At 34.2% G+C, this 12,311-nt stretch overlaps 1 protein-coding gene across 1 annotated transcript in view; it reads left to right on the plus strand.

The window, feature by feature from the left end:
• LOC112456545 (fez family zinc finger protein erm-like) overlaps window positions 1–8,704 on the plus strand; it is a 38,373-nt gene extending 29,669 nt beyond the window's left edge. Inside the window, exon 2 of the mRNA XM_025019166.1 lies at window positions 7,060–8,704. Within this exon, the coding sequence (XP_024874934.1) occupies window positions 7,069–8,280 (1,212 nt within the window). The 5' untranslated portion in view covers window positions 7,060–7,068 and the 3' untranslated portion in view covers window positions 8,281–8,704. The remainder of the gene's footprint in view (window positions 1–7,059) is intronic.
• The last annotated feature ends 3,607 nt before the right edge of the window (window positions 8,705–12,311 follow it).

Consider the following 12,311-nt stretch of genomic DNA (forward strand, 5'->3'; position numbering starts at 1 on the left):
GTGTGTGTGTGTGTGTGTGTGTGTGTGTGTGTGTGTGTGTGTGTGTGATTGCACTTTATTTGAAATATTGAATTTTTCTATCCCGATTGTGCATACATGGAACACTCTTCATGTATGTACACAAAAGCACAACTGCTAACACAATAGAATATTGAACCTTTATTCAATTGTCATATTTTTAGCTACAAGATCATTTTGATATTTTATGATTTCACTCTTGTTTTTACTCTTTATCTATAGTCAAAAATTTTTTTATCATAGATTATCAAAATTCGATTCTTTATTCTTGAAGTTTAATTTTGAGGAGAGAATTACTCACAAAATTACACCAAACTCCGAAAGGAGCAAATAGTCATATTGATGATCACATGGGATATATCGTCGATTGGGTTGAGTGGCATTAAGAAAACAAAATGGTCTCTAGCTGTGTGTCGGCCATGCTTTGGTTGGGATTGATTTAAATTGGTAGAATTACTGCGGGTGCCGCGGGTCTCGGTAGCGGGGAACGATACTGATTGCCACGGCCGCTCGTTAAGCACTGTAACAATACTGACCCCCACCACAATACAGTTTGCCACCCCCCCTGCTTCTTGTACTCTCGTGCGACCCATGATAGCCTCCACCAATCTGTTTTCGTTTATCCCCTCCGTCGGCAACGATTTATTCTGTCTCTGTCGTCCAAAGTGAAACGAGAGGAGGATGGCGCGAAAGAGAGATGGATTGACGCGATATTGTAGAGAAGGATGAAAGATAGGTTCAGCTAGCGTGCGAGAAGAGACTACAGCGAGAGAAAGAGCGCGAAGGAAGAGGCAGGAGATAGAGCAAAAAGGATGAAGGGAGTAGCGTGAGAATGGGAAGAAGGATGCACCAAAGAGAATGAAGATAGTAGAGGGAGAAGCGTGTGAATGTAAAGAGTGTGAGAAGGGAAACCAAGAATGGTGTTAGAGATGAGTAACCAGAGTAACGGAGAAGGCGGCCAGCGCGAAAAAAAAATGGATGAGAAAAAAAATGACAGTGCATAAGAAGAAAAAAAAATGGAATGGAAGGTACAGATAAGGAAGATTAACTGGAGAAGAAAAAGTAAGAGGTGATGTATGCGAGAAGTATACATATAAAATAAATATAAAATAATAAAATTGAAAAAAGATAGTAGAGGATAGAAGAGTCGTAAGAGCGACAAGGAAAGAAAGCGCGTTGAAGAAACAAAAGGCAAGGAATATCAGAAAGCGTAAAGAAAGTAGTGCAAAAGAATTAGAAGACAAAAGATAGGAATAAATCAAGAAAGTGATAGAGAAAGTAAGGACAAAATAAAAAAGAGAATGGTTCGATAAAGATAAAAGAGAGAGAGAGGAGAAAAATGGGGAGAAAAACTGGGAGAAAGGGAGAGAATAGAAGCCGAAGGAGAGAGAGAGGGGGAGAGAGAGAGAGAGAGAGAGAGAGAGAAGTATAAATTTTTTATCAAGAGAAAAATGATAAAAATATAAAAAATATAAAATTTTAGCTCATATAAAACTTATTTAAGAAATGTAGCAAAATGTTGATTAACACAAATTACTCAATATCTCAAAATATCTAGCTAATTGTCAAAATATTTATAAAAATCAAATTATTTGCAAAGACTAATGCCCGTTTTTACCAACGTCGTTTAACTTGAATCATAGTTTAATTCACTCGCGTTTGTGTCTGTTTCTAAGGGAGACTGTTAGGGCCAAAGCACACATGACAGTCGTAGTCGTGGACGTAAATATAACGCACAAGCTTTGGCGTATCCTGATCTGTTAGGTCGGGGACTACAACCGTCGTTTATCATTACGCCATGTTATGTGCTTTAGTCTTTAGAAAAAGAAAGAGTGAATTGAACTAAGGGTTTAAGTTAAACGGCGTTGTTGAAAAAGAGAAATGGCTACGTTCAGCAGAACATAACAGTATTGCAATTGTTTTATGATTCTCTGCTGAACGATTCTAAACGCACCTAAAAGTGGAAGCACATAAAATTACAGGAGCCATGAGCAGAATGCAGAAGCCATATGCGCATGCGCTGTGGTATCTGTAGAGCTCTACAAATACCATAGCGCATGCGCATATGGCTTCTGCATTTTGCTCAAGGCTCCTGCAATTTTATGTGCTTCCACCTTAAAGGGTGCGATCCATTAGACGCTTCAAACGCTTCAGAGCATCATTTTGTCCTTGTTTAACATTTGATAAACAACAAGGATGAAATGTTTCCAAGAGCGTCTGGAGCGCTAAGTGGATCGCACTTTAGTCTCAACACGTTCACAGCGGTCGCCATAATTTTCAGCGAAATAAAAGTACGTAAAACGTCAAGCTAGCTGTCAAGCAAAACGTCATCGACATATACTTAGTATGGACTACGCGATGTATAAATGTATGGACTACACGGTATGTACAAATATTAATATAAGAAGATAAAAAGATATATAATTATAATTTAGATAAATTCGGGTTAGCACGCATATAACATAGAATGATAGATTAAAGGAGTCTATACACGTACGAGTTTAGCTCTCAAGTCCGGCTCAGCTTGGCTTCTACTCATTCGTGGATGGGATGTTACGAGCCGGGTTCGGCGTCAAATGAGCCAAATTCACACATTTTCTTTTCGTGTGTGGTGAAAAAACGTTCGAGCCCGGCTCGCGAATTAAGCTTGCCGAGCCGGACTTGCGAGCTAAACTCGTACGTGTATAGACCTTCTAAATGTATATAAAATGTGTAATACTTTGATGCATATATTATACTTATTAATTAAATGTCATGTAGGTACTTATGTACTTATGTAAACTTTTTCAATAATTATTTTGAAGAAAATTACAAAGAGATAGTAGGAATGCATGATATATTACAAGATGTGCCACAAACATCATTAGAAGGTATGTACATTTTATTATAATAGTAATATTGTAATTTGAGTTAGTACATTACATTTAATTAATAAGTATAATGCATCAAAGTATTACATATTTTGTATACATTTAACGATTTAACCTATTATTCTATGTTATAGGTATGTGTGCTAACCCGAGTTTATCTAAATTATAATTATAACATATTTCTTTATTTTCTTATATTAATATTTATATATACATACCATTTTGTCACTTTCTGTGCGTTTTCACTGTATCTATTGCGTTATAAATAACATTTTTATATTTATATTTATATTTATTATTCTCAGCGATATTAATACACTTTTAGTTCGCTGAAAATCATGGCGACCGCTGAGTAAACGTTTTGAGACTTTGAATGCGTTTAGAATCGTTCAACAGAGAAAATGTGGAAAATCAACAGAAAATCATAAAACGGTTGAAAACTGTTGCGCTATGGTGCACGCAACCAATGTAATTTGCAACATTAATGTCATAGTTTAATAAAAGTTTGAAACAAAAACGCAGCAATAAGTATACGAAAGAAAAAGTGGAACGAAGGAAAGATGCGACACAGGACGATGTAAAGTGGCGCGAGAAACGACGGCTGCTTCGAGCCTTCGAGCCTGCCTTGGAAGGGCTTAGCGAGAAAACCTTCGTACGTAATCGCGTTCTTTTGTCGGTAGTGCACTTTAGTCGACAGTTGCGCCCTTCCATGGCGTTGCAACGCGCCACGCTGTCTACGTTGACGCTTTTCTATAGGCCACAGAGGCGGGTTTTGAGGCGAGTCGCGTGACAAGGCCATTTTCCCTGGTAGAATCTCGCTTCTCACACCGGGCATAGCTTTTCCTACCAGGCTGTCTCGATTATTAGGGCTGCCTTCGACCGAGGGGCAATCTAGAGGTGCGCCTGACGATAGGCGGAGCTTGCGAAAACCTCTATTGTATTGTGTTCCACATTCAGTAGGAGAATTTTTAACAAGAATCTTTTCTTTTTCATCCTTGCTCTTTTGAGCTTATTTAAGAAACTTAAGCTATTTAAGAAACTTGAGCTTATTTAAGAAACTTCTAGCAGGGCTTAAAAAATAAAGAAAAAATTATGGCATTAATTCTGTAGGATATATAAAGAAATTTATAAATAATTTGGATAAATTGTTAATTTTATAACAAGTTGTAATTTAAATGCTCTTTGTTGAATGTTTTTAATATATTCTAAAGAATTTTTTTATTGTAAGTACTTTTTGCTTAAGAAAGGCTTAATAAGTTTAAGCCTTTACAATTTTAGTTATTAATATAGAGTTTTAAAAGTTGCATTTCTGTTATATAAATTAGATATACTGCATTAGAATTGGCAAAAAAAAATTTGTATCACTAATTAATCGATAAAGCGATAATTAGATGGATAATTTGGGGCTCATATCCGTTCTCGCTTCGTTCGCTTGTAGATCCCGTTTCTATAATATCATCGCGAGATGTTTAATAAATAAACAATAAAGAAATGAATACGAATAATTTTCGCGAATAATCTTTTATTCTTATGATCTGTATGATCTTTCGATTGATTTTATTGATTGATGATCGTATGATCTTTCGTGGCTACAGCAGGGTTCGGTGATTACTTATTTGTGACGCAGCGACGTGTATCTGTATTTTCTTGTATGAAAAGCTGTAAAATCAGCGAAAAAAATCAAGTCGCGTGAAGAAACGTTTTTTAGTAACTCATAATTTTATCATGCCTGGATTTCTTGTAGGTACTGGACATCTTTTAGTCGGATCTATTGATAGTGTGATTCTAGTTTAAGTAAGTCTAGAATTATTTTTCTGTACGAGGCTATGACTCCTTTTCAAGATTTTTTATGTGAGATAGCATGTACTTCTTGTTTTGTGTCATGGTCCTATTAGCATCTCTCATAATAAAAAAATAGAATGTAATATAATTATTCTGACACAGTTAAAAAAATAATAGTTTTAATTCTATTAATTAGTATTAAACCAATATAATTTAGCATTTTTTTTGTTTTTAAATTGTACACTCTTTGGCAGCTTTTTCTTTGTCAATTCCTTTATTGGATGAAAATGATGCTTTGATTGCAAATAAATTTTTTTTTATATGCATGAATAATCTTCCGGTTAGATACGATACATTTATCACAAAAATTTTAAGTTACCAATTATCGCTTAATATTTAATAAAATATTTGATAGAAATTAAAGAAATTGCATATGCTAGGAAAAAGACAAAATTTAAATTAATTCGTTCTTGATAAAGTCATTCAATCTACAGAAATGGATAACAAAAAATTATTACATTTCAATATAAAGAGATAATCATAGAATTACGTAAGCATGCAGACAAATACAATGCTATATTTGTCTGCTCTTGCTATATATTATAAGTATGCTAACTTTTTGGCATATAAATTTAAACAAGAAATATAAGAATTTTAAGAAAATAGTTGAAAACATTTTATTATAAATAAATATTTAATAACTATTTAATCAAAAGCTTTGAAAAAAACTTTATAAAAATATAAATAAATTTTTATTTAGTTACGTAAAACAAGAAAAAAAATAAAAATAAAAGATAAAATAAATAATTACAGATTAATATCAAAATTCTCTCAATATTTTATAATTATAGATTTAATAATTATAATTATTTAATATTGAAATAATACCTCAAAAAAATTTCCGATTAACATCTATTATTTATTTTAAGAAAAAAGATGTCTGTACAAATATATGTAATTTTTTTTAATAAAAACAAAATATTAAAGTTTGCGTAATGATGGATGCGTCTCAGACTGTGCAAACTTGTTTCAGCTAGACTGGTCCTATCGTAAATCTTGAATCAAGATCCGGTGACTGCCGCGCGATCCAGTCGCGAGTATTTTATGAAATCGCCAACGAGGTCCCATCCAATTCCAGCCGTCATTCCAAGTCCAAACATAACGCCATTCCACGGAGCAAACATTTCTACTTTTCAACGTGCAAACCTTCCGCAATACCTCCGGGGAAGCTTGCACTTCTACTGTGCTGACCATTTCGCATCTCATTCAGTTCTGCCATTCATTTCCCCCTTCCGCGTTACATATGTCTAATCGTTAAATCTACAATTATCATACACATAAATCTATATTTAAAATGTGTGTAAAGTATTTTAAAAATATTCTAAAAATATTTTTAAAAATATTGTAAGAATATAATTTTTATTAAAATAGTTTTATTTTTTAACCGGTATTTGAAAATGCACTGATCATAATTAACTATGTTACAATTAATCATACAAAATTGATCATACAAATAAGTTTGCCAAAATGAGAATAAATACATTTGTATTTACAGCCTTATGTCATAAAAGAAACTTGAAAATAATGTAGAAAATAGAACAATGATAGAACATAAAATAGCTAGTCTATAAAATTATTTTTTCAAAACATTACAAAAGTGATAAATTTATTACTTTTTGAATTGATTAGATTTATTAAGAAGATATATAGTGCTTATGAACAGCAAGCATACAACGATAAAATATTAGAAATATTTTTAAAAATACAGAGAAAATGATAATATTTCTTTGTTAAAATAGCAGCGTTCTTTTTTCTTTATAAATACCATAGCTACTCTTATATCCAATTATTCAGATTTATCAACATGTGATGGGTTTTATTCGTGTGCTAAAACAATAATATGGTGACTGTAAAAGGAGAGTTACTAGATGCTTAATGACGATCCTCGAAGTCATCAAATTGATTTCCATGATTCGGATACTCTTTTTCTAACGATTAACAAAGCCCCGTTAGGGCACACTAAATGTGTTGTCAATAAAGGCATTAATATCTTTATTTCAAATTATTGTTGAGCATTTTCAAGTAATAAAACAACAAATCTATTTTTTAATATAATTTTATATTCTTTATATAATATATAAATTTAAAATTACATTAAAAAAATAAAATTTATGTATGCATTTATCCTAATTTATCTTAATATTTAAAATATATTTAAATATAAATATGTTATAATATATTTTTCAATAGCCTTGTAAAAATATTTGGGAGTATTCTCCTAAATCCATCTACGGTAATCTACGCGATTCGCATTTTTGATCATGAAAATCCCGACATTACGAAAAACAATTATTTGACATTACTAAAACGATCAATATTTTCATTACAGGTTTACACCATGCAACCATTTGCAACCGGTAGCGCGATGGCGACCGAGACACCAACAAGCCTGCCACCCGAGAGGGTAACCTCCCCGACGCCTTGCCGAAATCTTACCTTTTCCATCGCGAAGATTATGGAACCAGACAAACGACTGACCGAGCAGAACGCTAATCTGCTGCCTCCAGCACCGCCAGCAGCAGTACCAGCCACGACGACGACGACGACGACGATTCTTCAACAACCGCCGAACATCTCCTCCCCATCGTACTCAGCGCATTTGAAATCGGCGTTCGAGAAGTATGTACCGACCTTGAGGCATCAAGATCTCCTCCAACATTATCCCGTATTGTCCAAGTACTATCCGTTGTATTATCCTAATCCCTTACTGAGGGCTTTCCCAGGCCCTCCCGCCTCGACTCCATCGGTCACGCAGAGTTCGCCACCTCCCACGACCATCCAGGAGGTCTCCTCGAGACTGAATCTGACTAGCATGTCGCCAGAAAACCAGCGCGGCAAGAAGAGCCCGGCGCCGCGCAGCGAGCTCGGTACCGCAAACAAGCAAAAGACCTTCACTTGCCCGGAATGCGGCAAGGTGTTCAATGCGCATTACAATCTGACGAGACACATGCCGGTGCACACGGGCGCCCGGCCGTTTGTCTGTAAGATTTGCGGTAAGGGTTTCCGTCAGGCGAGCACTCTTTGCCGACACAAGATCATCCACACCGCTGAAAAGCCGCACAAGTGCGTGACGTGCGGCAAGGCCTTCAATCGTAGTTCCACCCTCAACACCCACACACGCATACATGCCAATTTCAAACCGTTTGTCTGCGAGTTCTGCGGTAAGGGCTTTCACCAGAAGGGTAACTACAAGAATCACAAGCTCACGCACAGCGGCGAGAAAGCGTACAAGTGCAACATCTGCAACAAGGCGTTTCATCAGATCTACAATCTGACCTTCCATATGCATACGCATAATGACAAGAAGCCGTTCTCCTGCAAGATCTGTGGCAAGGGCTTTTGCAGAAACTTTGACCTCAAGAAGCATATGCGGAAATTACACGACACAGGTTCGCCGGTGCTCAATGGATTAGATGCCTCGGGCCAGAGTCACAATCAACAGTCGGGCTACTCGTCAGTGTACCATGGCCCGGAACACTCTATCGTCAGTCCATTTATACTTCCTCCACCTGGATCCACCAGTTATCATTCTTTGAGTAAGATGTTGTGACAAAGCGAGAATATGCACTATCCCAGGAAGACTCAATATCCGCTCATTCTTGGCTCACCTGGCTACTCGACTGATATGGCTCAGTTGACGCAAACTTCTAAATGAGTTAAGAAGGCATCCAAAGATTAGTTTGATTTCTTATGTGGAGAAAACATTTTTCAACTTTGTTACAAAAATGAGCCGAAATATACGTTTCCGATGTATCTTGTTGAAAATGTATAGAACTTTAAAAAAGTAATCCGCAGATAAGATTTTTAAATGACAGACGTTTTAATACAAAAAAAAACAATATCAACGGTTTGTTCGATAAACTCCGATAGCTGGTTGCTCATTCTTATGACGATTAAAATTGGATTAAAACAAAATTAACAAACGACTCGAATACATTCATTTTTATTTATTCTACTTTCTTATTTTTATATATGTCGAGAAAAAAGCATTTCTAATTTTCTATTTTTATAATCGTAATCGACAAAGTTGATTAAAAGTTATTCTTATAAATTTATATAAAATATCTCGTATAAAAAACAAAATTGATTTTTTATATTTTTGTATTATCTCACTGTTAAAAAATGCTTGATTAAATTTACATTAACATTACATTTTATCAGTTCATAGTATGCTGTAAATAGAAAAATAATTGTTAAACTTCCGACTGGGATTGCATGTGTTGTAACATTCTGGACGATACTTATGATCAACATGTAATTCTGTGGAATATTCGCAAAATGTACTAAATATTACAAATAATTCGCAGCGTGTACGAAATCAACCATATCACGAAAATAAATCAATAGGACACATATGCCCTATTAGGCTCTTCACGAGAATTGAGAAGGGTTTTTAATGATCGATTATGAACGTTGATGGTTACATCAATGGATTCCTGTGGGCTAATGTAAATATTTGTAAATATTTGTATGTGCAAAGCAAATACGTTACGCGTTAACGGTGGACGGGAACGAGAGTTATTAGCAAAGTAATCTGTAATTAGGGTCGTCTCGACATAGAGACTGATAGAGAGCCATGGGAAATACGATGAAGTCGTCCAAAAGGCTTATCAAAAATTCGTCCAGATTTCACGGAATTTTTACCTTCGAGTTCTATTATGCATTAATTTCTCTGTTGCAAAAATAATTTAGAATAAATGTGTGCATTTGTAAGGAGAGAATGTTAAAAATCTAATATTTATATTAGGTTGCAAAGTGATTTAATTCGATAATCTTTTTTATTTAATGATATTCAAAATAATGTTGGAAAAATGTTTTATAACTACCACCTTTATATATTCTATTATTTTTTTAATTATATTCCTTTCTTTTGGCATTTATGCAATTGTCAATGGAAATGTAGTTTAACATAATACAATATCTTTAGTAATGCTAACAACATATCAGAACTTACATATATTTATTTATCTTATTTTAAACTATTGCCACAAATCGCATATTCTCGTAATTATTATTTTTATTTTGTCAATTGTATACAGGGTGTATCATTTTAAGTGATTCAGCTGAATATTTCTTAAAGTAAAAGAGATTGGAAAAATTGTTTCAGACAAAAGTTGTTTGGTTCGAAGAGGGACATAAGATGGTGTCATTGATTTGACCTTGGGTGGCATCGTTAAGGACAGGTCAAGGACACATTTAGTTTCTTAAATGGAATTCTCTATTTTTTATTGCATATTGTTATAGCTTATGTCGAGAGCTTTCCAAAACACTATAATTAAGTATTTTTTCATTAAGTACTTTTCGAGTTATAAGGCTTGAAAGTTACAGTACTGTAACATAATATTTTGTTAAGTATTTATAATTCAAATTCCTTACTTTTTATTTTTGCAAACAATACGAATCAATTAATGTAAAAAAATACAATTTTCTTAAAGAAAAACTTGTTGTGTAATTGTTTATTGCATATTCATTATTTTCTTAGCTTCTCACAATTCGGGGTGCTTGATTTGCGTGAATCCCCTTGCCTCTCACGATTCGGGGTGCTTTTTCAATAACTATCAATCACGCAATAAAAAATCGGTACTCTTCTTTCATGGTATACGCTAAATTTAAGTCTTTGTCGAAAGTAATTCAATATGTACTTGGTGAATAGACATTCTGTAAGAATGAAACTTAATGCATGAATATGAATGCCTACAGAAATTACACAGCGCGCAATAGTTTATTCCAGGTATTTTAGACGTTGTTCTTAACAACGGTACAAGAATTACACTCATTATAAATGGCATTAAAATTGTTCTTCAGCTTTGTAGATTAGTGCGTTATCTACTGTGCCACATTACGCTCTTACACAACAAGTTTTTCTGTAAGAAAATTTTGTTTTTTTTACATTAATTGATTCATATTGTTTGCAAAAATAAAAAATAAAGAATTTGAATTATAAATACTTAATAAAATATTATGTCACAATACTGTAACTTTCAAGCCTTATAACTCAAAAAGTAATGAAAAAATACTTAATTATAGTGTTTTGGAAAGCTCTCGACATAAGCTATAAGAATATGCAATAAAAAATAGGGGGTTCTATTTAAGAAACTGAAGGTGTCCTTGACCTGTCCTTAACGATGCCACCCAAGGTCAAACCAATGACACCATCTTATGTCCCCCTTCGAACCAAACAACTTTTGTCTGAAACAATTTTTCCAATCTCTTTTACTTTAAGAGATATTCAGCTGAATCACTTAAAATAATACACCCTGTATATTAAGAATTTTATGTCACACGTGCATGAAAAGTGGCCCATCACGCCTATCACGACGCGTGCGTGATAGGCAACTTTCCACGCACTTGCAACATAAAATAGGGTATGCAACACGTGCGTGAAGTTGAAAATTCCCGGGTGCGGTGACCGCACTCGCCTTCGGCTCGTGCGTCAACTCCGCACCCGTGAATTTTCATCTTCCAGCACTTGTTGCACAAATAATTATTATATCACACGTGCGTGGAAAGTGGCCTATTACGCGCGCGCCATCTGTGCGACAAATAGCCAATTCCATACATGAGTCGAAACAGTGCGGTAATGTAACATCATCTCGCCTTCGGCTCGTGCCTCCACTCCGCACCCGTGTCCAATTCTCAACTTCCCGCACTTGTTACACAAATAAATATTCCTTGAGTTGGAATTGATGCATAATCGAATAGGAAGGAAAAATATTTCAAAAGAGATTTTTTGTATCATGTAATTTACGAATAAAGAGCTATGGCTACGGCGCAGCGGAGCGTACGGAGCAACCTTATACGTTGACTGCATATCTATCTACTTTTAGGCAAATGTATAAATCGGTGTGATAGTAGGTTTAAGTGAATCATAGATAGCAAATGAAATGTTGGTCATTATTATTACTATTGTAATTATTATAGCTAAATCATGATCACTGTGGCTAATGCAACTGTGATCATTTAAAAGCTTTGCAATAGAATCAAGAATGTTTATAAAGATTATTATTATTATTATAACTTGTATAACTATTTATGCATTTTTATTTACATCTCGCAAATGTGAAAAAGCCGCCTGAGACTATTTTTATAATTATGCATAAAATAAACTTTGGAACGCCACGTTACAAATCAACATTGATTATTATAACAGGATATAATTTGCTTTGTCATATGTTAAAAATTTATTTTTAAAAAGCGAGTCATAACGGACTCTTGTCTGTACATGTATCGTGAGCTAGATAAGCGGCAAGTAATTGCGGTGAAATTAATCAAGCGTAACTAAAAGTGAAAAGTTATGTATGTAGATAATTGGTAAAGTAGATGAAAATGCATATATATGTATGTGTCCTTGTTGTAAATATGAGTCAATCCGATGCAATAAATTCATCGATACCAATGAAGTACTGTTTGTTCCTTTCAGCTCTTCTCAAATCTTTCCTAGAGTTGATCAATTTTATTGCTAATTAACATACGCTTAGCATATAATTGAATTGAAAAGTGAAGAATATTATAACAATAAAAATTAAAATTATTTTATGCCAAAAAGCGATTAATTTTAACAACGTTTTTGAAATTTATTTT

This window comes from Temnothorax curvispinosus, unplaced genomic scaffold, assembly GCF_003070985.1.
Source record: "Temnothorax curvispinosus isolate PA1 unplaced genomic scaffold, ASM307098v1 QBEX01006963.1, whole genome shotgun sequence".
Taxonomy (NCBI): domain Eukaryota; kingdom Metazoa; phylum Arthropoda; class Insecta; order Hymenoptera; family Formicidae; genus Temnothorax; species Temnothorax curvispinosus.